Raw genomic sequence first — 25,448 nt, forward strand, 5'->3', positions numbered from 1 at the left:
AAGGAGTCCAGTGCTCCGGGCCCTGCCTTGTTCACTCATTAAAGCAGAGCTGGAATGTGGTCAAGGTGCCTTTGGTGACACCCTCCAGGCTGCTACAACTCCCCCTCCCTAGCCTACACCTTCCCTTGGGACACACACTGCCTGCCACAGGCCCCAGGGCCTAAACACACTGATTTGTGGGCTCCATGGCTTTTTGGTAGGGCAGTTACTTACCACTCTGGGGTTTACCCAACCTCCATGGCCCTCTGGGAGAACAGCCCTGTAATCCTGTTTCCAAGAAAGAGCAGAATGATCTGTTGGAGCTTATGGTCTCCACTGACCATAATGTCGATAAACAACGTAAAAACATGTTTACTTTTCTGTCAAAAAAGGCATTCCTTTCCTATCCAACCTAAGTTCTGTAAATAAACAAACAAAAATATAGGCCAACAAGGATTAAGGGATAAAGGGCTGTCTGGGAGAACAATGAAGCAATCCTTGACTTCAAGGGATGGAATTGCACCAGCCTTAGGAGCTGGGACTTGGCAAGAGGCCTAGGTGACAGGGAAGTCTGAGCTGGAACGAGAGAGGAGGGTGTGGAAGAGGGAGGAAAATGACTGTGCCGGGCAGGCCCAGGAATGGGGCAAACTGGCAACCGCTGGGTCTGTGGTGTCCCCCACCCCCCTGCCTCATCCCATGCCAATCACCAAACCCATGCCCTCTTGTTGCCCAGGGGCCCAGAGGCGTCCAGATCAAACTCTGGATCTACTCCCACCTTCCCTGCACTCGCCGTGCTCCAGCTTCCTGCCGCCCCAAATGCCCCGTCTGTCGTCCGGGTGTCATCGGTTGGGCAGATTTTGATGGGCAGCCTTTCCCACAGGCAACCGCGCCTGGAACAGGGACTCTGGGAGCCCAAAGCAATGAGTCTTGGGTCAGTGTCCTGCTTCCCTTGAGTGGCAGGGGAGGGGTGAGCAGGGTGGGGCAGAATGAGACCAGAGCCAGCCTCCTTGAGAGAGGGATCTCAGGCTGGGAAAATGGGAACCGCTTGGATTCTGTCCGTCCTTCTGTCTGTCCGTGGCCTCTGCCCTCCACAGACAGGATTTTCCTCCAGTTTTATAGATGTGGAAACTGACCACCAAAGTGCCAAGCCCAGAGGCAGAGTTGGGCCCGGAATCCTAGCCCACCGGTCCCCTGCTCCTCGAGGATCAACACGAAAGGAGCCGGGAGTGGGCAGAGCCCTGTGTGCTTGTGGCGGGTGGAGGCCACCAGCCCACCCGGGCCAGCTCTGCAGGGAGGGCGCAGAGGCCAGGGCCAGGGCAAGGGGAGGGCGGCAAGCGAGAGTCAGCTGTGAAGAGTCCGGTGAAACACGAATGACTCATGCGGGTGGCTCTGCTCCTCAGTCCAGCCCACATTCCCGGGTCTCTGTTCCCGACCCGCCTGGGCCTGGCCTTAAAGGGCCAGCTCCTCTGAGCAGGAGCGGGGGCCACCCAGCTGCGCTCCCCACGCCTCTGTCACCCTGGTCCCTGTGGAGTTGCTCCCAGTCCCTGGCTGTGGGCGAAAGGATGGCCCCCTGCAGGATTTAGGGCTTTATCTGATCCGCTCCTCCCACTATAAGGGAGGGCCCTCAGGTCATTTCATCCATCCCTCTGCCTCTGAGCAGGGCCGCACCTAAACTGGCCCGCAAGGATTAGAGAAACCAGTTCCCTGCTTTTAAAGACGTTGCAATGAAACGACCCCTTTCCAGGCACCCAGGTCCAGGGCCTCTGCCGGCCCTTCCATGCGCCGGCCCCGGGCTGCAGGTGGCGGCGGAGGCCCCGCCCTTCTCGTCTCCCCACCCCACGTGGCTCCACTTCAGCTCTGGTTGATTCTTGAACTCTGGCTTGACACACGTGTTTGGTGGGTTTTAGTTTGGCCCATTCGGACTTGCGGGCGAGGCTCCTGTCCCGGGCTTCGGAGGGCTCCAGGTTTCACACCAACCCCGTCCTGCGCGTGGGTTCCCCAGGGTGGAGACACCGGTCCCGTCGCTTCCCCGGACCCTGCGCGCCACCGTGTGGACACTCGGAGAACTGGCACCTGCGGGGCAGAGACCCCGCCCAGCACCCGCAGTTAAAGGCAGTCCTGAGTCGGCCTCAGAGAGAGAGGAAAGGGTGAGGCGCACCCCCTGAACACACTGCGAGCCTCACATTCTCTGTGAAACAATGGCTTTTAGATTAATTTAACAACAAAAGCCAACCAGCTCTGTTAAAACTTACAAATAGCAATACTTTCCATAGAGGTTTGGGAAGACCTGTGTCGCCCAAGTACTCACCCCTTCCACCCACTGCCGCCTCTTCCCCCACTAACTGGTCAATGCTCAGCACCTCCCACCAGAGGTTTGGGTTTAAGGTTTTGTTCACTGTTAACAAACATCTGGGGGGAAGGGAGTCTGTCTTCCTCTAAGCTAGACCAGGAAGGAGGAGAAAGGGCAAAGCTTGCTGCTACTGGACAAACTGGAGGATGGGGAAGAAAGAGGAGGGGTGGCACAGTCATGGGGCAGGGAGGCCATGGGGCACAGTTGAGCCTGGGCAGAGGCACTTTGAATTTGGGGGCAGGGGGTGAGACTCTCTTGCCTAATGAGTGCTCTTGGGGACTGAGGACAAACCTTCACCAAACGGGCTATGGCCACAGGTTGCAGCCCTTGGTGCTGACAGTGACCATGGGCCTTTGTGGAGTGTTGGCCCTGGGATCCCTGGCCCTAACCAACCAGGCCAGCTGGCCCTAGACAAGCCGGCCTTGCTTCCTGGGCCAGGCCCAGGATTTCCAAAGGCCCTGAATGCTGTGTGTGGCCTCCCAAGTCCACGAAGCTCCTCACTCACCCTCTGTCCCTACCTCCTCCAACCTCACTGGCTGCCCCTGGCACCAGCAAAATCAAACACGAAGGAAGACAGTGGAGAGATAGTGAGCACTCCATTCCTTTCGTGCCTACGGACGTTTTCCTTATTTCTGTGGGCCCCGGACCCCAGCCTGATTTTGGTGGCCGTCAAAAGGAGCTTGCCAGGGCCTGTTGGGAGCAGCCTGTGGCCCAGTGCTTACCCAGGATCCCGGGAAGGGGCAGCAACTATGCCTTGTTCGGCATTGGGGTCCTCCCTCACAGCCCCAAGCACCGCCTGGCATGTACACTCAACCTATTGAATGAATGCTACCCGCTGGTCTCCATTCTAATCTCCCAGGGAAAGTGTTTAAATTGCTCCACGGGCCAAAGTGCACACTCCTGATTACCGTCGGCGAGTCCTGCCCCGACCAGAAGTTGAGGACACTTGGAATCTTGATACTGAACAACCCAGGTGCAGGGAACTGCCCCGTGTAGGAAGCTAGCGGCCTGGAGTGTGGTCAAAGTGAAAGAGCCACTCCTGTGTGCTTGATCCTCCAGTGACTGGTCCACAGAGTCAGAGAGGAGCAGCCTGCAGGGCACAGGCTGCCAGGGGGGATTCCTTCAGAGCAGGTGCTGTTAGCACCCATGACCACCCTGTGTCTCTTGAATGTGTCTGTGCGTGCACACCCTCCTGGCAAACAGAGTAAAGGGCCAGGAGCTCGGAAAGGAAGCGAGAAGAGCAGTGTGGAGACATTAGGCTGAGCTTTGAAGGCAAACTTTAGGAGAAGGACTGGGGAAGAGAGGCCCCCTTCTGTTGGCCTAGGAGAGGACTGGTCCAATCTGTAGCCAGGCATGTGGATTAGAGCTGGGTCTCCAAAGACGAGTGCCCAAGACCATATTGTAGGATTTAAACTTCTATTTATATTGAATGTTGTGTAATCCTCTCAAATGTTTCTACTTTTACTATATATAAGTGCCATAAAAAGATGTATAATTGATAATGGAAGAATGTACATGTATTGAGGATGCATGGCCAAAACAGTTTTTAATGCTGAGATGACACTATCAAGAAAGTCTGGAGACCACTGCATTTCAGAGTTTTGTTTTTGTTTTGAGACAAAGCTGTCGCCCAGGCTGGAGTGCAACGGCGCAATCTCCACTCACTGCAACCTCCACCTCCTGGTTCAAGTGATTCTCCTGCCTCAGCATCCTGAGTAGCTGGGATTACAGGCATGTGCCACCACACCCAGCTAATTTTTTTGTATTTTTAGTAGAGATGGGATTTTGCCATGTTGGCCAGGCTAGTCTCAAATTCCTGACCTCAAGTCATCCACCTGCCTTGGCCTCTCAAAGTGCTGGAATTACGGGCATGAGCCATCGCACCCGGCCTCATTGCAGGGTATCCTCATAGAATCCAAAGGTTCTGAGAGACAGGCTAAATCAGTTAGCCTGTATGTAAATCAACCGTCCTCTGTGTAATGAGGTACAGGGAAGTGAAGCGACTTACTGGGGTTGCACGAAGTACAAGGAACATTCCAGACCCTCTGAGACCTGCCCATCCAATCATCCACGCATCCATCCATCCATCCATCCACCCACCAATCTCTCCATCCATCCCTTAATCCATGACGCTTTATACTTCGAAACAAAATCAAATGTAAATTATGCTTCAATAAATCCTAGCCAAAAAAATTAAAAACAAATGAAGAGTGTTTAACTAGTATGCATCACTGTGCATATATAGGCATGCATCCATCTATCCATTCATCTGTCCCCACTCAGCAGGTATCTGTCCTGTCATGGTGATCTGCTGGGTCATCTTCCCTACCTCCAGGCTGTAGCATCTTTCAAAGTCCTCCATTCCTTCCTTTCTCACCTTGCTCCACTTCAGTTCCTTTTCACTCTGATCCTAAATCAAGACTGTAACTTTTAAATGACTCTCCCTGCTTCTAGCCCTTCCTGGCCCAATCTGTTCCAAGCAGCACTGCTAAATCAATTTTCCAAGTACTCTGGAGTGACTGCAGATTGCCCTTGGCCGTGGTGCCCAGTCTGAATTTCTTGGCCGAACCCAGAGGCCCACAGCATATGCCCTATATTGTGATTCTGTCTTTTGGAGTTAGTGGCTTCTTGAGAAGCTTTCGTTTACACTTCAAAATCAAATCGAATGTAAATTATGCTTCAATAAATCCTAGCCAAAGGTAATAATTAAAATGAACTAAGAGTGTTTAACTAGTACGCATTACTGTGTGTACACACTCATGCATGCATGTGTATGCTGACAGCGTGTGCCTGAGCGGGGCGGCAGCTCCAGTGCTCCTGAGGGATGGAAAGCCAGCCGATGGCCAGCCGCTGAGCTGTGCGCCCTGCCTGGGGGCCACGGCGTTATGGAGAGGAGGAGCCTTTCTCTATCTCACCGGAAGCCACCAAGCCCCTTTTATTGTCTTCTCAAGCGCTTTCCTCTCAAAGGAAAAGGAAAACAGCCCAAAGCTGAGGCCTGGCCCAGGAAAAATAGTGAATAGGATGAGGAAGGTACATTTTACCAGCAGCAGAGAACCCTCTCCGCTTTCTCCAGCCAGGTGTGCGAAGGTGTGAGGGAAGGGGCGACTCTCCAGGAAATACCAACTGCAACAGGACATCATTTCAGAGTGCAGAGGTGCTTACGGATTTTCTAGTCCAACCCTTAATTTTATCAGGCCATGAAACTGAGAAGGGTGTCACTTGCCCTGAGCTTCCCACCTGGTTTGGAAAGAGCTTTAAAACCTCTCTCCTGTCTCCCACTTGTCAACTTCTTCCCTTCCAGAGCCCGCCTTGGTAAGTCTGTGCTCTCTCCCCTACAGCCTGGAAGCTCCGACCCCAGGAGGAACCAGCCCATCAACCTGAACCATTATGCCACCAAGAAGAGCGTGGCGGAGAGCATGCTGGACGTGGCCCTGTTCATGTCCAACGCCATGCGGCTGAAGGCAGTGCTGGAGCAGGGACCGTCCTCTCACTACTACATCACCCTGGTCACCCTTCTCAGCTTCTCTCTGCTCCTGCAGGTGGCCATTGGCGTCCTGCTCGTGGTCATCGGTGAGGAGTCCAGCCCGCAGTCAGGCCTTCTGCCTCGGCACCTACGGCCGGCAGAAAGGTCCCCCGTGTTCCCTGGGCCACCCTGCATTGGCGCATGCAGCTTTGCAACCACACACTGACCTGCAGTGCGCCCTCTGCTAACACAGGCTCAGAGAACAACTTCCTGTCCTATCTCCTGGTATCCCACGGAGCAGACGCTCCACAGCACCTGCTGAGTGACTGTGCCAGCACCTCGCTAACTGCCCACTCACCCACTTGCTCACCCGCTTCTTCTGTGAGCACTCATCCCCACACTTAGAAGACCCAGCTGAAGTTCCCAAATCCTGGTGGGATGAAGCACACGAGGGTGCCCCATGTGCTGGTTGGCGAGGGCAGAGGCATTTCGGCCCAATGACGACCACCTTCCTGGCTTTCTGCCGCATGGGTTTCTGAAGGGCCCTTCTCTCCAAACTCTGGTGGGTGTTGTGGGGGCAGCTCCGTGCTGTGGCCCCATCTCTGACCCTTCCCCCTATTCCACTTCCCTGCAGCGCGGCTGAACCTGAATGAGGTAGAAAAGCAGTGGCGACTCAACCAGCTCAACAACGTGGCCACCATCTTGGTCTTCTTCACCGTGGTCATCAATGTTTTCATTACAGCTTTTGGGGCACACAAGACAGGCTTCCTGACTGCCAGAGCCTCAAGAAATCCTCTCTGAATACAGCCTGGGACCCAGGTGAGGGAGGATGGGGGAACACCAGATCCAGGGGCTCCCCAAGCGGCCCTTCTCTCCCCTCTGGGGCTTTCGGGCAAGAAACAGATCCCTTGCCAAACAAAGGGGGAAGGCCTGTAGCTCCGAGAGCAAGGAGGGGATCTGCAAGAGCCTGGCTTCAGCAAGGCCTGCACAAAGCCCCATTGCTGTGTTAACGGGTGGCTCTCGGTTCTTAGGCTCAGGGTGTCCCACGGTCTGGGACAGGGTAGAGGCGATGCCATTAGTGGTTAACTCTGCCCCTCCGGCAAGAGGAAAGGTGGAGATGGGGAATTTCTCCCTGCCATTGTCTAGCAGCCTTTGCTACTGACTGTGGTCCCTGGGCCAGCAGCATCCACAAACCACTCAGGAGCTTGCTGGAAATGCAGAATCTCAGGCTGTGCTCCAGACGGGCTGCAGGCACGTGCATGTGTAAGGTGGCCAGGTGCATCCTGGGCACACTGAAGGTTGAGGGACACCGATCTGGCCGGCCCTCCTCATTGCCTCTTCTCTGCTTCCCCAACAGGTACTGGGCCTGGAACTCCTACCTCCTTCCTCCGTGATCTGCCAGGCTCATGGGCACTTTCCACAGCCCAGGAGAGCTTCTGAAAGGACGGTATAGCTGCCCTCGCTCCCTGCCCACAGCACCTGAGTTAAAAAGTGATTTTTTTGTGATTGGTCTGAGGGACTTCCATCTCGGTCTGGAGTCCTGAGCTCAGATGCAGGTACTGCCAGCCATACCTCCCTGGTAGCGACTGCTGGACCTAAGGCATGTCTGTTGAAGGCCGAGTCTGCCCAGCTTAAGGACTCTGCTTCTGACTCTACCCTACTGCTTCCTTCTGCTCCAGGCCTCAGTTTTCCCTTTCTGTAAAATGGAATCTATATCTATAAAGGTTTCTTCAAATCTACTCTTGAGTCCACTTATTTGTCTAGTCCTGCAGGCTCAGGCATCCAGGCTGGTCTCCATCTGTGCCTTGGAGAGGGCTCAGGAGAGCAAACCCCAGGGCTGGAGGATGGGAAGGCTTTTATTTTTTTATTTTTTTGAGACGGAGTCTCGCTCTGTGGCCCAGGCGGGAGTACAGTGGCCGGATCTCAGCTCACTGCAAGCTCCGCCTCCCGGGTTCACGCCGTTCTCCTGCCTCAGCCTCCCGAGTAGCTGGGACTACAGGCACCGCCACCTCGCCCGGCTAGTTTTTTTTGTATTTTAGTAGAGACGGGGTTTCACCGTGTTAGCCAGGATGGTCTCGATCTCCTGACCTCGTGATCCGCCCATCTCGGCCTCCCAAAGTGCTGGGATTACAGGCTTGAGCCACCGCGCCCGGCCAGGAAGGCTTTTAAATTGCTCCCTCCTCTGTGGGTTCTGCTCGGAGCCACAGTGTTCCTGGTCCAGATGGGCTTATTGTCATCTGCCACGTCCGCTGTAGATGAGTCCACTGCAGATGGACGCACACGTGCACAATCTTCTCCATGAACCTGCTATAAGCTATTCAAGCTTTCAGTCTCAGCTTCCCTTAGGCATGTGTTTAAGGACTGCAAACTCACTTTAACCTTTGCCTGGGCCAAATGTAATGAGGAAGGTAGATCTGCACCTGCAAAGCATTAGCAGAGCACTGCCAGCTCAAACAGAAATGATTTTAGACGGTCTGCCGGTTTAGAAGCAGCCACTCCTTGGCTTCTGTCCGCTGCTCACCAAACCATTCTGGTTTTATATCTAGCCTTCTCCACCCAGGGCATCCATAGCTTTTCTCAGCTAAAACCACCAACCTCCATTAATCTGCCAAACAGAAAATGCCGAGTCTATTACACAGTGAGCTGCTCAGAAAGGAACAATGTTGTCTTCTTCCTGAGTAAACCACAGCGCAGAGAAGGCCATCCACACACGGCAGGCACCTGTGGTAAGGCTGGAGGGTGGTGTGGGAGGGTCCTTGGCATGCTCACCTGGGCCCCTCAGCCCAATCCTTTACATCCGTGAAGAGCAACAGGAAAAGACAAGCACTTTTTGTTTTCTAAGAAGTTGCTGTATTTAATGCTTCCCCTCCCACCATCCCACACCCTCCCCTACCCAAGACATTTCTCTAGGGAGTAGGGGCCTTACCCGGCCCTTCCTCTTAAGGCAGATGGTGTGGAGGTAACAAACATCAAATGCAAGGCACTGGCCCAGGGTGCAGGGGTGGTGGGCAGGGTAGTAGGCTGGGCTGGCTCCTGGCCGTTGGAAGTGAAGCAGGTGGGCAGTTTGGGCTGGTTCCAGCCTTCCAGTGCAATGCCCGAGGACAAGAGTGGTCCCACAAAGAAACTGGCAGCCCCACTGGCCAACTGCAGCCCTAGCCTATGCCCCATGATCCTTCTCCAGCGGCCAGTCGGCCTCAGCAGGGCACAGAAAACGCCACAGCCCAGGGAGCAGGTATGGCCTTCCTAAGCCACACCCTGTAACTCAAAAGTCTGTCCTTCATGATTCCTTAAAGGGAGGCAGGGATTCTCCCCGATCCCCAAAAGGTTCTCCACGGGCTCCATTCTCCCGTTGCCAGACTCGTGCTCCTGGGGAATGCAGAGCCCGCTGGGCAGACCCTGTAGCTCCAGTGCTGTGGTTTGGACTGCCACAGCCTGGAGCGGGGGCTCCGTGGCCTGGTCTTCTGGGTCCCGCCGCCCCTCCCCAGGCCCTGTGCTCACCTCCCTAAACAGACTCTGGAGTTCAAGATCCAGCGTCCGATGCACCATGGACAAATTCACAGCAGTGGCGGAGGCAGCAGCAGCAACAGAAAAACCCCCAGCCACAAAAGCACCGGGGGTTATTAGTGCAAGAGAAGTACAAGGTCACCAGGTGACAGAAAGGGTGGCGTAGACTACAAAGGCCAAGGGCTATTTTCCCTGAAACCGCCCCACCCTTCAGTTCCTCCTGCCCCCACTCCTCTCCCTGCTTCCAGGGGATATCTCAGGGCAGCGTCCTCACCTCCCCAAACCTCTCATCCTGCACCCTTCTCATCCTGCGCCCTTCTCATCCTGCTCCCTGGTCCCTGCTCCAGGGTTTCACCCCCATACACCCTTTCCTCCTCTTCCACTCAAGGCCGGGGGGCCAGGGCTCTCCCTGTAGAAGAGAAGGTCTGCAGCAGAGCTGGACTGTGAGACTCACAGCTTCCACTTCCCTTTTCGTCCCTTTCTGTCCGGCCCCCACCCGCTTCTGGTCTAAGGAAACTGACAGATACGTCCACATCCTCTTTACCTCTTCTCCGCGTCCTCTCTGGAGGCTTTACCCACAGGCACACCGGGAAGAGAAAGGGCTTCTCTGCCCTGCCTTCATCACCCTGCCTGTTCTGCAGGCCTGAATGTCCAGTGCCAGGGAGTGGCAAGCCCACTGCCCACCAGCTCCCCACCTCCCAGTGCCCAAGCACCAGAAACAGCTCGTTCTGTGCTTCTGGTCTGAAATGAGCCATCCAGAGAAGGTTAATGCCCTAATCAGTGGTCAGCTGTTTGGTGGCTACTGGGAGATGTGTGTCTCTGGAAGGCACGAGCCCGGGGTGGAGCAGAGAACTGCCCCACGTGGGACCAGCCCCGCAGCCAGGGACAATGCCCAAGGGACATAGGAGTGGGTGTGAGGTCTGCATGTGGGGACAGTCCCTCAGTGGCAGCCTCACCCCGGCTCTGGACAGCAGTTTTGGTTTTCTGTTTTAAAAATCCCCGCCCCCCAATAAAATACGTCCACTAGAAGAGTGTCTGGTGGTCAGCGCTTGGTGTGAGGAGCGCTTGGTGGATACGGGCGTGCACCTTCATGGATAAGGATGGTGTCGCTCAGCCAGATCTCACCTTCCTGACCGGTCCTTCTCAGGAGCTGTCCTCATTCTCAGCTGAGCAGGTGGCCCCTCCTGGCCTCTCTCTCAAATTCCTCCCTCCTGAAGGCCCAGGAAGCAGAGACAGGAGCCCTGGAACCTGCCTCTGTGAGGGGACAGCTCCAGGTGGAGTGGGCTGTCAGCTTCGAGGCCTCTTGGGGACCAGCCGTCACCCCACTCCCCATCCCTGAACAGCAGCAGGGCCCTGGGGAACTGCTGCTAATCCAGGAGCAGGGAGTGCTGGGCCCAGCAGACACCCTCCGGCTACAGCATCTTCATCTGGCGGCGGCTCCACATGCCTCGCTTGGAATGGAAGTGATGGAAGAAATTCCTGAGGGACAGCCGCTCCACTTCCAGGCCCGCTTGGAGGATCCTGAAGGAGGAGGAGCCGGATGAGCAACAAAAGCACAGGAGGCAGCTGGGGGCCCCTCCGCCCCTACCACAGACCCTCTGCTCGCTCCCCACGGGGCAGGGAAGGCAGGTGGAGTGGAAGGCTGTGGGCTTTGAAGCCAGGCGGCCTGGGTTTGGATCCAGCTGCATGACTGGGTAAGTCATGCCTTCTTTCAGAGCCTGTCTGCACATCTCCAGAAGGAGGATGATTATCACATATGTGTAATGAGAAGATAATGTGTGACAGAGAATTCTATCTATCATTACCGTGGACATACTACATACACATCAGAGATGGTGAAGACGAGAAGGATGGATGCTGAGGGCACAGCACAGCTCCTGGCACACTGTGAGTGCCCCACAACTGGCGCCTCCAGGGGACACGTCAAGACGGAGGGAGGCAGGTCTGCACCGGGACATCGCCCAGGCCCTCCCCACGCCTTTTCTGCATGCACAGCCTGCAGGGTGTTCCTCCCACAGGGAGGCCTGCACTTCTGGCAGGGCCGAGAGTGGCCGAACTGGATTCCTGAGCCTCCAAAAAGGCAGGAGGTTCAGGGCTGTATGGGAGCCGTGCATCGCAGCAAAAGCCCAGCACAAAGATCAAGGTGGAGGTGACTGCTGGACCTGGCTTCCCAAATCAAGGCTTCCAGCGGCCTTGGGGGCTCCTTTGATCTAAGACCCTTTTTATGAGATCCCAGTTATCTAAGTTCCTTTAACTTCCCCCTTTTCGCCTCAAATTCTCTTAGTTTGTCACCCTCCTTTTCTTTCTTCCCTCAACGGGAAAAAATAATAGACCTAGTTTTCAAGCCTCCAACACTTTAGTGAGTGAGATTTGGCGCAAGTTATCAGCTTCTCTTCAAGACTCAGTCTTGTCATCTGGAAAACGGAGATCATGACGCCCACCTCACTGAGGTCTGGGGAGAAACAAACAAGGTCACGGATGTGGATGGCCTGCCAAGTATAGGGACCTGGTACCTGGTGGATGCATTTTGTCCTGCCTCTCAAGAAGCAGTGAGCGTCTTCGTGTCAAAGTTCTGTCCCCAGTGCTCCTGACCTTGCCCTGTCCACCTCCTGTAGACGCTGTTCCAGCACTTAGAGCCTTCTGAAGGGTACCCTCCCTTCTCCTTTGCTCCCTCCCCATAGGCTCAGATCTCAAGGTGGCATCCTCTCTCTGCCCCTTCTCTTGGCAGCACATTTCTTGAAAGAGGAACCTCACACAGAATGGCCTCCGCCTCCTCGGCACCCATGGCCTGGTGTCCCCGCCCAATCTTGCTCTCCTTGTCCACCTGCCAGGGCAGCAGCTTGTACTCTGTCCTCCTCTGAGGCTTTTCATCTCATTGGCCCTTTCCTCCTGCTCCAAACCCCCGGGTCCCTTGGTGTCTCATGACTCGGCACCTCCTGGATATCCTCTTGCCCTTTAGTGGTCTCCACTGTCTCTTCTGCTGGCCCCCAAGTCTTTCCTGACCTTTGTCAGGTCTGCTTATCCATCCCCACAACTCTGGGCTCCCCGCTCGGCAGCTGAGGGAGGTGCACTACCCTCGGGCCGGGGAGGATGCAGTCTCTCCCACAGTGCCCTGCTTGGTGCTGAGAACGCTACGGTTTATGTCTACACTCGATATACCTGCTACACAGTGTACCAGGCATGTTAATTTTCACACCAACTCTGTGACACAGACAGAGGGCGAATCACACCCCTCTAATAGAGAAACTGAGTCCCAGCGAGGCCAGCGATTTGAGGGCGTCCTCCGAGTTCAGTGCTCTTTACCGCGCACTGGGACTCCGCAGCCGAGGGGGACGGCCAGGCTGCTGTAGCCTGGCTGCCTGCCTAGAGTGCCTGAAGGGACGGAATTCCCAGGCCTCGTGGATGCCCTCCTCTTCCCAGTCACCTGTCCAGCAGCTCCCAGTCTTCCCCGCCCCAGCGGTCTCGGAACTCCTTGGTGTTCATGCCCCCAATCCTGTCCAGGTCAGACTTGTAGATGCCAAGCAGCCCGAACCCATTCACCTCCCAGTAGCCTGTGGACAGACAGGAGCTTCGGGTGAGATGAGCCAGAGACCAGGAGGAGGAAGGAAGGAGGCTTCCAGCCTGTGTGCCTAGAGCCTCTTCTGAAAGTCAGAGGCTGGGGGTGGGGGAGGCTGAAAACTGTCTTAGCTGAACAAGTACTTTGCCTGTTTTGGAGGAAAACCCCCTAACTAAGGTTCAGGACTCAGCAGTGATTCCAGACTGTGCCCACGGGCTGACGACGGCCCCACAAAGGGATCGGACAGTGGCAGCCACTGAAGACACAGCTGTGTGTCCGTTTACCTGCCCATTTCCCTCCCACAGGCAGGGAGCCTGCCTTTCCATCTTTGGATCCTCACAGGGCATAGCATCTGGCACACAGCAGTGCTTAGTAAACGTGTGATGAACGAATGAAGGAGAAGACGAGGCAGGAGGTGTGCACTGCTGCACCTGCTGTGTGGCTGTCAGCTCAGCCCAAGGGGACCCTGTCTGGTGAGTTTTCCAGGGGAGTGAAGGCCACAGGAGGGCAGGGTGGGGCAGGGGAGGAGGATGCTGACACTCACAGATAGGACTGCTCCCAGCTCTGGAGTTAAGAGCCAAGATCAGGGAAGTCTTTCCTCCCTCCCCAGTCTGAGCAGGGCTCACCCTCAGGCCACTGGGGGGTGGCCCCACAATGCAGCCTCATCACCATGGGGGCAAAGGCCATCTTTCCCTCCACACAGTGCTTCCGAATGGTATCGATGACTCCAGCTGGGAAGTGGATGTGGAGGTCACAGAGGAAGATGATGCTGTGCGGGTCCTGGGGACAGAAGTGGGCAGGGTCAGCAGACCCTGCAGACCAGAGCTAGGAGGTCAGGCCACCCTCTAGGAGAAGCCTCGGAGTCTTCCCTATTGAAGTGATTCACAAACTCCCACAAAACCAACTGCTGGGCAGAGATCCACAGTGCTGAACATCGGAGCACAGTTCTTAACCAAGAGAGTGAACTCTGACTCCTCCCCACTCTTTATGGGCTCCAAGGACCCTGGACAACAGGGTAAATGCTCCATTGCAATCTGCTGGTCCCAACCCCGCACTGGCCTGCAGCACAGCAGAGAGGCCCTCCCGTGTCCTCACTCCTGTCCTCCCTGAGGGGCTCACCACCTCATACACCCCAAATGTCTCTCTACCTCTTAACCAGCCTTTAATTCCATCTTGCAAGCCCCATCCAGGCCCTTTACCGTCACGAGGTCTATGCCAGCCTGAAGTCCAGCTGAGCGTTCAAAGTTTCCACTTAGCTTCACGTACTGGTAGCTGCAGGAAGGGGAGAGAGGGCTGAGTGTCAGGACTCAGCTGTGGTGGTCCCCTGGAGGAAGTTGGCAGGCATAGAACAGAGATGATGTGTGCTCCCGAGAAGGGATTATGGGCAGGTGAGCCCTCTGGGAAAAGTTGGAGACTAGGAATGAGGAAGGCTGGGCAGGACTCCTGGCTCTCCCCTGGACCCAGCAGCCCTAGGACTTTAGGACAGACGTGGCCCACGCCACCCCCTGGCCGGTGGTCCCCCTCACCTCCGCAGCTTGGACCTCTTCAGTGCCATCTCAACATCCATGTCCTCACTGCTATAGTCAGTGATGATGATGTTGAAGTGTGGGTCGCCGGTGACCAGGAACAGGTTTTCCATGTCTTTGATGAATTGCTGCACCCAGCGTGCCTGGTTCTTCACTACCCCAGGGGGCCAGGCAGGAGACAGAAACACAGACAAGGCAAAGATGAGCAGGTGAGGGCCTCCACTCCCAGTTCCCACGTTGAGTCAGGAGGGCCCATCGGACCTCGGCTGAGGGGACAGTGCAACTCTGCAAAACCATTAGCAATGCAGCACAGAGACACGAGGCAGAGGGAGTGCTCACCAGTTAAGGGGGCCTATGCATCCTCCTCCCCACGTACCCTCCTCCCAAGCAGGGGGCCCACGAGAAGGCCTTGGCTGGGGCTCGTCGTCAGGAGCCCTGCCATGTTCTACTAGTGAGACCGTTACCTGTCCCATCCCCATCGTGCTATCTCCATTGTTACACTCCTGCCTGTTGTGTGTGCCTCCTTCTCATACAAAACCCTGCTAATCACTTCATTAAGTACTCTCCCTGGCTTACTTCCGCAGACCAATGATCATCCCCCGTGCTAGCAGCCCCAGTCATCACACCCAACCCTGAAACCCAGTGTGACAGAGCGAGCACTGGCCTATGAGGCAGGGTTTGTTTTTAGCACCAACATTTACTAGCCACATAACCTTAAACTAGTGACTTTCCTGTTGTGAGCCTCAGTTTCCTCGACCATAAGGTGCTCTTTCTCAGAATGATGCTTATGGGATCAACTCAGTAAAAGCAGATGTGGGCGCTCCCGACAGTGCTAGGACCCTTGCCTGAGAATGCCAAGGCTTGGCTCGAGGCTCACCAGGCACAACGAAGTGGACCACGGCTCGGTGATTCCAGGAGAAACCCTGGGGCCAGCACAGCCTGGGTTCTTGGGCCCGGGTATTCAGGACCTGTCTCCGACGGCTGTGTGGGTCCCAGACCAGGCCTTGCAGGTTCCGGGCCTCAGCCTCCTCCCCACCAGCTGGGCTGATGCCCTGCCAGCCTCGCACAGACACATACTCCGAGATCCGCACCACGCGCTGGCCTTGTTCCAACAGTTCAAGCTCCAAGAGGTAGCGGCCCCCACGTAGCTGGTCCTGACGCTTCTCCACGTTTACAATACGCTGTAGCTGGTACCTCCTACGGCAGAAAGCGTGGGGAGGTTGAGTAATTCCTTTCCACACTGTGAGGGTAGCATATTGTGTCAGAAGCCTGCAAGGCTAATTGTCGGGAGACCCTGGTTTTTGTCCCAGCTTTGCCAATGGTTTAGGCCTCAGGCAAGATTCGCAATCTCTCTAGCGTTCGCTGCCTCGGTCTTTAAAAACGTACCGGCCAGGCGCGGTGGCTCAAGCCTGTAATCCCAGCACTTTGGGAGGCCGAGACGGGCGGATCACAAGGTCAGGAGATCGAGACCATCCTGGCTAATACGGTGAAACCCTGTCTCTACTAAAGAATACAAAAAACCAGCCGGGCGACGAGGCGGGCGCCTGTAGTCCCAGCTACTCGGGAGGCTGAGGCAGGAGAATGGCATGAACCCGGGAGGCGGAGCTTGCAGTGAGCTGAGATCCGGCCACCGCACTCCAGCCTGGGCGGCAGAGCCAGACTCCGTCTCAAAACAAACAAACAAACAAAAAAAAAACGTACCTACCGAACTGTGATGATCTCGAAGGTCTTTCACAGCTCCAAGATTCTAAGCATGACATGAGGTGAGTAAGAGGGGTCACACTGAAGAGGTTCCTTGAGAAACCTCAATAAAAATGGTCGAATCAACATTCCATGAGACAAAAGGAGTTATAAGATAAATGTCAATTGGTTGGCTCTAAATCATTAGTCAGTAGAGAAATAAAAATCAAAACCACAAGGTGATACCATTTCACACTCATCAGGATGGCTATCTAAAAACAAAACACAATGCCAGGCGCAGTGGCTCACACCTGTAATCCCAGCACTTTGGGAGGCCGAGGAGGGCGGATCACAAGGTCAGGAGATCGAGACCATCCTGGCTAACATGGTGAAATCCCGTCTCTACTAAAACACAAAAAACTAGCTGGGTGAGGTGGCGGGCGCCTGTAGTCCCAGCTACTCGGGAGGCTGAGGCAGGAGAATGGCGTGAACCCGGGAGGCAGAACTTGCAGTGAGCTGAGATTGCACCACTGCACTCCAGCCTGGGCGGCAGAGAGAGACTCCATTTCAAAAAAATACATAAATAAATAAAATAAAAATAAAAAAATAAATAAAACAAAACCAACGAAATGAAAAGAAATAAGTGTTGATAAGGACGTAGAAAAACTGGAATCTTCATACACTGCTGATGGGAATGTGAAATGATGCAGTTGATTTGAAAAGCAGAGGGGCAGTTCCTCAACATGCTAAACAGAGTTACCATATGACCCAGAACTTCTGCTCCTAGATATATGCCCAAGATAACTGAAAGTATGTTCACATAAAAGCTTATGCATGAATGTTCATTGCAGCATTTTATTTGTAAGAGTCAAAAAGTAGAAACAACCCAAATGTCCCTCAACTGATGGATGGAAACACAAAATGTAGTCTATCCATACAACAGAATATCACTCAGCAACACAGAGGAGTCAAGCATTGCAGACATTCTACAACATGAAGGAAACTTTTGCTAAGTGAACTTTCTGCTAAGCACAAAAAGCCAAATATAAAGGCCACATATAATATGGTTCTATTTGTATAAAATGTCCAGAATAGGAAAATCCAGAGCTAGAAAGGAAAGTAGTTATTGCCAGATACTACCGGGGGTAAGAGGAGGAATGGGAAGTAACCACTAACATATATGGTTTCTTTTTTTTTTTTTTTTTTTGAGACAGGGTCTCGCTCTGTCGCCCAGGCTGGAGTGCAGTGGTGCAATCTCAGTTCACTGCAACCTCCACCTCCCGGGTTCAAGGGATTCTCCTGCCTCAGCCTCCCAAGTAGGTGGGGATACAGGTGTGTACCATCATGCCTGGCTAATTTTTGTATTTTTAGTAGAGACGGGGTTTCACTATGTTGGTCAAGCTGGTCTCAAACTCCTGACCTCAAGTGATCTGCCCGCTTCGGTCTCCCAAAGTGCTAGGATTACAGGCGTGAGCCACTGCGCCCGGCTAATATAGTTTCTTTCAAAGGTGACAAAAATGTTCTGGAATTTGGCAATGGTGATGGCTGCACAACACTGTGAACACACTTTTAAAACCACTGAAAGGTACACCCTAGAATGGCGATTTTAATGGCATATAAATTTTATCATAAAACATGCTGACTGGTTGAATGAATGGGTGCGGGATGAAAAAGTACTCCAGTCAGGCATCACGCTCTAGCCCTTCCAGCCCATATGCGGGGTCTTCATTTGTATTTTTTTAGTCTCTGTTTTGCCTGTTTGTCTATTTGCCAACTCTTTCCTTGGAGGAGGGGCTCTTATCGACCAAGTCCTTCCAGTCCTCAACACATGTCCTGGGCCAGGCACCCAAGGACTTCAGACCCTTGCCTAACGGTGGGACAAAGACCTGCCCGGTCAAGATCCTCTCCAGGGACAGGGGCCCCGGGCACTTGTCCTTCCCAGGAACCTGAGTTGGGGGTAAAGTTCCAGCTATTTCTGCAGCAGGGAGAACCCGCTCCCCGTTCCTAGGCCCCTGCCTTCCAGGCCAGCTGGCCCCAGGAGAGCCCTTTACCTTACCCCCGGCTTCTCTGGTTGAGCTTCTTCAAGAAGACCCGCGTGACCTCAAGAGCCTCCTGCTCTGGAAGCAGCAGGTTGCCAGACGTGTTACAGTTCAGATCGATCCAGTCAGTCCTCAGGGCTTGGAAGTCGAGATTCCGGGCACTGAAGGTCTGGTCCCAGTTGACTACCGGGTCAAACACAGGTACGTACTCGAACACCTCACTCATATCCTCTTCCTCTTCCTCTTCTTCCCCCTCTTCCTCTCCCTCTACTTGTTCTTCCTGGCCTGCGGCTGCCACCACTTCCTCCTCCCCGTGCCAGCCCCTCCCGGGGGCCGGAGGCTGCATCCTGTCGCCCCACCTCTGTTCTGCGATGTATGACTCCACCTGGTTCAGCCACTGAGACTGCTTCAGAGTCTTCCCAGGGCTGTCACCGGCGGGCTTGGGCCGGGGCCCCCGCATCGGAGGCGGGTTCTTTGCAGGGTGCCCAGGAGGCCACTTGTCAGAATGGGGTGAATCTTGGCTGGGCTCAAGGCCGGGTTTTCGCTCCCTCTTCTCTGGCTGCTGCGCTGGAATGTTGCTGGTCCTCCCTGGGAAGGACGCTGCGGAGCTCCGTGTGGAGAAGGGGGCCAGCAGGCCGCCCCGAGGCTGAGCCAGGAGTTTCCGCAGGCTTCGGAGGTGGTAGTCGGTGACCTCTTGCTCCGGGGTGGAGGCCGGTGTCCGTCTTCCGTCGAGCATCCCGGCATTCTGGTTGTTGGAGGCAGGGGTCTTCTCAGCCACTTCCCCATACTGGGACTCTTCTAGGCTTTCCTCAAGACCTGCTGTTAATAACAACCATTCCTCATGTCAGGAGTTTCCAGCCCTTTCCAAACAAGACATACAAGACAGAGGATGATCATATGTGTGAGGCACCATGGGGCTCCAGACTGGGGTTGAATCCAGGCTCTAATCTATCACTGACTGTGTGACCCTGGGCAAGGTACTCAACTTCAGTTAACCCCAGTTTCTTCATCTGCACAAAGGGAATAATACTGCGTCTCCCATGGGTGTGTGAAGACTGAGTGAGATAAACAGCATCACGTGCTCGGCAGGTGCAAAGGCTCGGCAGGTGCACAGCACCTGAGGGACCCAACAGATGGTTCCAGCCATGCCCTAATCCCCCAAGAAACGCCCCAGAAGACAGTGCTTCTCTACACCAGAGCCTCCCAAATGGTGCGCCAGGGACAGTGATCCCCTCCAGCAGTCCAAGGAACCTCCCCCGGGCTCTCACTCTCCTCCAGCTGACCCCAGCATGCTGCTAAAAATAGTGTCATTTTCCACATGTGCCTGGATATGGAAGAGGCAAGAGTCATGCTCTCCACTCCCTTGGGTATGAAGGGAGAGGTCATGTGATTTGGATCCTGAGCTCCTCAGGGGCGGGGCTGGCATGGTCTGAACTTCCCCTGGAAACAGAGCATGGTCGCCCCTCTCAGTCTGACCTGGACGCCTCAGCTGTCACTCTGTACCTGGCTGCTCCGGTCCCTGCTTCTCAGGCTGGTCAATCTTGATGTACTCCTGAAAGCCGAACCTGCAGGAGGAAGGGAGGTGTGCACTGGCACCAGGTGCCCTGCGGGCTCAGCCCTGGCTCTGCTGGAAGTCTCAGCAGGAGTCTGACGTTTTGCCCCAGACTGGAGTGGAGGAAGGAGGCTGGGTGAGCGGGGTGTGTGTGTGTGTGTGTGTGTGTGTGTGTGTGTGTGTAGTACTCAGAAGAGCAAGAGCCAAGACTCCTTGGGCTGGGATGCCACCATGGCCACTCTGGTCCGGGCAGCTCTCCTGGCTCCTGCAGAGCCTCCTGCAAAGCTACCTTCCTGCCCCACTCCGTGTCTCTCACCTGTCTTGGTAGTAGGCGTTTTCCTGGTAGAAACATCTGTTGTGGGTCTCCATGTGGCTCAGGCGGGTATAGTCATTGGGGTAAACAAAAGACAGATGAACCTGGAAGTGGAAAAATCAGCAGCAGGAATAAGAGAGTGAGGTCCTGGTAAGCCTGCCCCTGGCTGGGATCACACAGGGCTGCGAGGGACCCGCCCTTGACAGGGAGAGAAGGGCTGCTTTAAGTGCTGAATAAAACGTTTGGTGATGCAGATGGGGCCTTCACGCCACTCGTTACGCCAGCTCTCCTGGGCTCTGTGGACCAAATGCAACCCGAGTCAAGCCCCTGGTCCACATCTCTCCTGAACCAGCTCCCATCCCTCAGCTTCAGCCAAAACCACTCCTTCCTCTCTCTGCCACCTGATCCTCTCCTGAAACCTCTGAGCCTTTACCTGTAACCTCCCACAGCCCTAGAACAACCCCTCTTCTTATTTACTTCACTGCTTCCTTTGCCCCTCTTAAGCATGGCTTGTGGTCACCACCACCAAAGAACTTCTCAATTACACCCCAGCCATTCTCTGACCTGGTGATGTCTCCTGACCTCTTTCTTCTGCCCTCCAGCTCTTCCTTACAATCATCTCTAGCCGGGCGCGGTGGCTCTGGTTCAGCCTGTAATCCAGCACTTTGGGAGGCCGAGACGGGCGGATCACGAGGTCAAGCAGATCGAGACCATCCTGGCTAACACGGTGAAACCCGTCTCTACAAAAAATACCAAAACAAAAACTACCCGGAGGTGGGGGCGGTGTCCCAGCTACCGGGGGCTGAGGCGGAGATGGCATGAACCCGGGAGGCGGAGCTTGCAGTGAGCTGAGATCTGCCACTGCACTCAGCCTGGGCGACAGGTGAGACTCTGTCTCAAAAAAAAAAAAAAAAAAAAAATGTTGAAGTGGCCGGGCCGCGGTGCTCAAGCCTGTAATCCCAGCATTTGGAGGCCGAGACGGGCGGGATCACGAGGTCCAGGAGATCGAGACCCTCCTGGCTAAACGGTGAAACCCTCTCCTACTAAAAAATACAAAAACTAGCCCGGCCGTGGTGGCGGGCGCCTGTAGTCCCAGCTACTCGGGGGCTGAGGCAGGAGATTAGCGTACCCGGGAGGTCGGAGTTGCAGTGAGCTGAGATCCGGTCCATGCACTCCAAGCCTGGCGACGAGCGAGACTCGTCTCAAAAAAAAAAAAAAAATCATCTCTAAATCTGGATGGACAGGAGAGTGGCCACTCTGCCCGTCTGGCTTCCACATGGGTTCTGGGTTCTTTAAAGCTAACTTCCCCTCCATAGTTTTTTTTTCCCCAGGGCCTGGTCTCTGGGTTTAGTAAGTCCTGCTGGCTGACTGGCTGGTGGGACTGACCAGGCAGGGTAGGGTTGTATGGTCCTTGGAGCAGGAAGCGTAAGAAGCCTGAGCCAGGCCGCCTCATATCATCACTGGGGCAGAGGTGGTGTGTGTGGCGGGGGGCCTGAGGCAGAGCCCCCACGAGCAGGCTCTGCTGGACAGACTATTCGGGGCAGTCCATCCAGAAGTGCCAGCCCAGGGACCTGTGAGGCCGTCCTCTCTGGTGGAATGGGATGTCAGGAAGACGGGACAGTCAGCCTCACCACCTCCCCTCCCAGTCACAGGCAGCAATCCCTCTGCCAGCCCTGCTCTCCACAACCCAGGCAAGACTTACAAACCGGAGTCCCTGGTAGCGCTGCAGAGGGAGCCCATCCACCAGGTAGCTGGGTTTGTAGGGACAGTCAGGCAGGACGTGGCGGAGGTGCGACTTGGGGATCAGAGGCACTGAGGACAGTGGAGGAAGAGGAATGAGGGTGAGGGTGGGCCCGGAAACTGGGGCTGAAGTCCTCTGCCCTGAGTAGGGCCCTTTCTGTATCCACAAGGGGCAGCTGTGGTCTGCCGATGTCTGTGGCTGAGGCTGCCAGCCGGAGGCTGCCCCACGGACCTGGAGCAGGGCCATTGAGGAGCACCCTGGCAGCAGAGGACTCAGGACACAGCCCCAGGTCCAAGGCACAGTTTGACTTTAGAGTCACTGCAGGGATAGCCTCAATAGGGTCTAGAAACTTCTAAGAGGCCAGAAAGGCTCCTCCCTCGTGCAGGACCAATAACCGGATTTCCTCCCATGGACGGCTGAACATCACCTTAGCGCCAGTTGTCATTTTTTTTGAGAGAGGTGATGAATAAAGAAACTTTGTCTTTTCTTTCTTTCTTTCTTTTTTTTTTTTTTTTTTTGAGACAGGATCTCACTCTGTCGCCCAGGCCGGAGTGCAGTGGTTCAATCACAGGTCACTGCAGCCTCAACCTCCTGGGCTCAAGCGATCCTCCTGCCTCAGCCTCCCAAAGTGCCAGGATGACAGGAATGAGCCACCATGCCTGGCCATCTTTGCCATCTTTTAAAATGTAAACACTCCCAAGAGGAAAAACGCATGAGACTCTAACACTGTGGTGTCAACATATTTCTCTCCTTGGATGATAAGAGCTGGAATCCAGTAAGAGGCAAGCACATGTGAGACTGGGAAAGGATGTGTGGGGGACTTCCGGGTTCTAATTCTATTTCTTGTCGTGGGTGGTGGTTCCACAAACGTTCGCTCTGTCATGATAGGCAGAATTGTAAAATTACACGTAAATATTTTTATACTTATTTACATACTCGCTTTTCTGTATGCATGTTCTATGTTGTAAGGAAAATAAAAGGTTCTATGGTGTTTGGGATACTGTGACAGGTCTCTCAAGTCTTCTCCACTATCAGCAGCGGACCTGGCAGTGCGGTGTCCCCAGACAGGATGCCAAGCGCTGGCCAAGGCCTTACCTTGATAGAGGGTGTCCCGGGGGTCAGGCCGAAGCATGTCAGCGGGCGGTTGCTCATCCCTGGGAAGAGCATTGGAGGAGCCCACGTGGCTGGCTGCTGTCTGTGGGATGTGGCCCACCTCATCCATCTGTAGGAACGTCTCATCTGGGCGCAGGGAGGAAAGAACAGCAAGAGGCTGTGGGGCTGGAGCGCAGCAGCCCACTGCCCTTGAAGGGGAGGGAAGAGATGCAGACGGCGCTCCTGACTCCAGCGGCCACTGGCAGGATGTGCGCAGCCGCACTCTCTCTGGCTCCCGCCACAGCGGTGGCTTCACGATTCATCTCCCTTCGGCCCCCTCTGCCAGGCCCATGGCTGACCCACATGACTGTGTCGTGTACTTGGAAAAAGACACCTCTTTTTGAAAATGTGTTACTGCGGACTGCTAGAAATTTGTCATTATGTACGCCTAATTTATTGAACACTTACAGAGCACTTAATAATAAGCCAGGCCCTGCTCTAAGAATATCCCAAATATTAACCCATCTCATCTCTAAAAGCACCATATGCCTTCTGTACTACTATTATTCCTCGTTTACAGATAAGGAACTTTGGCATAGAGAATCTACGTCATTTGCCCAACATCATACAATGGATGGGTGGCCAAGCTGAGTTTGAAGCCAGGTGATCTAGTTTCAGCGTCCAGGTTAAAGCGAGCCACAGAGAAGGGGGGTGGGGGGCTGGCTGCTTCTTTGCTCTCTGTCTCCCGGGTTCATGCATCTGTCTACACCTGCCACGGAGGCAAATGGATGGCATGCTTTTCAGTGGGGCCTCTGGATGGGAGTCTAATTGAGGAAATGATATGAAATGGAAAATGCTATTGAAGAAAGAGGTCACTTCCTGCACACTGAAGGCAGGTGAAAAGGTTTCCTCTGCCCTGGCCATGGCTTTGCAAGAACCATGGTTACCTTATCTGTAAAATAGGGTATTGGACTGGCTCAGAGGTTTTTCTGTCTTGTTTTGCTTTTAAGACAGGGTCTTGCTCTGTTGTCCAGGCTGGAGTGCAGTGATCCAATCACAGCTCACTGCAGCTTCAGATTTAAACTCCTGGGCTCAGTTGATACTTCCCAGTAGCTGTGACTATAGGCATGAGCCACTACACCCAGTTAATTTTTCAATTTTTTGTACAGATGAGGTCTCACTATGTTGTCTGGGCTGGTCTCGAACGGGATTACAGGTGTGAGCCACCACACCCAGCCTCAGAGTTTCTGAATCTGGTGTGAGCCTCACAGTCTCTGGACTCCCTTGAAGTTGTATTCAAAATGTTGTGTGTGGGTGGGTAGACAAAGGCATTTTTCTGAGGCAAGGGCTCAGAGAGCTTCTAGCAGATTCTCAAAGGGGTCACTGACCCTGGGGAGTTAAGGACTCCTGGTCAGAAGGTCCCACTCTTGTTCTGGACCCCTTCATACCCGTGTCTCAAGCATCTCGAGCTTCCCTCCTCCCCTCCACCCCTGCCAAATCCCCCAGGCTAGGCTGGTCCCACCTGGCCTCCATCTCCAGGGCAGGGCCAGAGCCCACTCACTTGTGAAGAGGGACAGGGAGACGGAGTCAATGATGGTGAACTTGGCTCCGGGGTCGTTCCGTCGCCACTGGAAGAGAAGAGAGAGGGCAGATGCAGAAGGTGGGAGGTAGCTGGATTTCCAACAGGGGTCAAGGGACAAGGGGATATGAGTGCCAGGAACTGAGCTGGGAGAGGCAGGAGCAGCAGGAAACTCACCGCAACTTCCACGTGGTCGGTGCCCTCCTCATTCTGCTTGTGCAGCACCTCGAAGTAGTACCTGTGGGAGGCTGACAGGCTGGCAGGAGAGAGGGCAGGAAAGCAGAGCGCCATCTCCATGGGCCCCGAGGTCGCGGCTCCGTCCCACCCCCTCCCAGCACCTTAAACTTCCTCATCCCTTCTCCTTGCTCTTAGAACCCCAGGAGTTCACTGCCTAGGTTCGAGCCCCCACTCTACCACTTGCTAACAGAGTGAGCTGTTTTCTCTTGGTGAGATAGGCATAATCAGAGTAGCCACTCCACAGGATGACCGGAAGAACCCAAAGAACAGTAACAGAAGCCTTCAGAGCGCAGAGACTGTGGCAGATGCTGTTCTACTTGCTTTCTGTATGTGACCTCATGTAATCCTTGTTCGTAGAGGAGAACACAGAGGCACAGAAGGCTTGGCTAGTTTGCCAGAGTCACCAGGCGATGAGTGGCGGAGGTGGGATTCCAGGCAGACTTGCCCCAGGGCCGTGCACTAGGTGCGGAGCTCCACACCAAGCATCCACTCGCAGCTGGCAGCGAGCGCTCTTTGCAAGGGAGATTTTCTCCTTAAAATGTTTAAATGCATTTTTATTGACACGTAATGCTTGTGCATATTTATGGGGTGCACACGGTGTTTTGTTGCGTGCATAGGATGAGTAAGGATCAGGTCAGGGGATTTAGGATCCCATCACCCACCTCGAGCACTTGGCATTCTATGTTTTGGGAATATTCCAAATCCCTTTCTCCCGTTGTTGGGAAATACACAATACATCGTTGTTACCACAGTCACCCTATTGTGCTGTGGAGCATTAGAGCTAGAGCGTATTCCTTCCTTCTAGCTGTGTCCGCACCCCTCCCCCCTTCCCCGCCT

The 25,448-nt window shown here is 54.6% G+C and overlaps 2 protein-coding genes across 3 annotated transcripts in view; one reads left to right on the forward strand and one right to left on the reverse strand.

Annotated features, from left to right (window-relative positions):
- Nucleotides 1–7,529, forward strand: part of NINJ2 (ninjurin 2) — a 95,811-nt gene extending 88,282 nt beyond the window's left edge. The window contains 3 exon segments of the mRNA XM_017858605.1: nucleotides 5,668–5,899; nucleotides 6,427–6,611; nucleotides 7,150–7,529. Coding sequence (XP_017714094.1) covers nucleotides 5,668–5,899; nucleotides 6,427–6,593 — 399 coding nt within the window. The 3' untranslated portion in view covers nucleotides 6,594–6,611; nucleotides 7,150–7,529.
- A 1,096-nt stretch (nucleotides 7,530–8,625) lies between these two features.
- Nucleotides 8,626–25,448, reverse strand: part of B4GALNT3 (beta-1,4-N-acetyl-galactosaminyltransferase 3) — a 109,638-nt gene continuing 92,815 nt past the window's right edge. The window contains exons 8-20 of one of the 2 annotated variants that reach the window (XM_017858585.1): nucleotides 24,552–24,630; nucleotides 24,357–24,423; nucleotides 22,799–22,942; nucleotides 21,665–21,774; nucleotides 19,966–20,066; nucleotides 19,601–19,662; nucleotides 18,115–18,916; nucleotides 15,256–15,575; nucleotides 14,379–14,532; nucleotides 14,052–14,124; nucleotides 13,479–13,632; nucleotides 12,721–12,847; nucleotides 8,626–10,817 (exon numbers count right to left, since the gene is read on the reverse strand). In XM_017858585.1, the coding sequence (XP_017714074.1) occupies nucleotides 10,709–10,817; nucleotides 12,721–12,847; nucleotides 13,479–13,632; nucleotides 14,052–14,124; nucleotides 14,379–14,532; nucleotides 15,256–15,575; nucleotides 18,115–18,916; nucleotides 19,601–19,662; nucleotides 19,966–20,066; nucleotides 21,665–21,774; nucleotides 22,799–22,942; nucleotides 24,357–24,423; nucleotides 24,552–24,630 (2,302 nt within the window). In that variant the 3' untranslated portion in view covers nucleotides 8,626–10,708. Of the gene's footprint in view, nucleotides 10,818–12,720; nucleotides 12,848–13,478; nucleotides 13,633–14,051; nucleotides 14,125–14,378; nucleotides 14,533–15,255; nucleotides 15,576–18,114; nucleotides 18,917–19,600; nucleotides 19,663–19,965; nucleotides 20,067–21,664; nucleotides 21,775–22,798; nucleotides 22,943–24,356; nucleotides 24,424–24,551; nucleotides 24,631–25,448 lie in introns of those variants that run through there. The other variant, XR_001882640.1, reaches the window with a different exon arrangement.

This window comes from Rhinopithecus bieti, unplaced genomic scaffold, assembly GCF_001698545.2.
Source record: "Rhinopithecus bieti isolate Rb0 unplaced genomic scaffold, ASM169854v2 scaffold_45617, whole genome shotgun sequence".
NCBI classification, from domain to species: domain Eukaryota; kingdom Metazoa; phylum Chordata; class Mammalia; order Primates; family Cercopithecidae; genus Rhinopithecus; species Rhinopithecus bieti.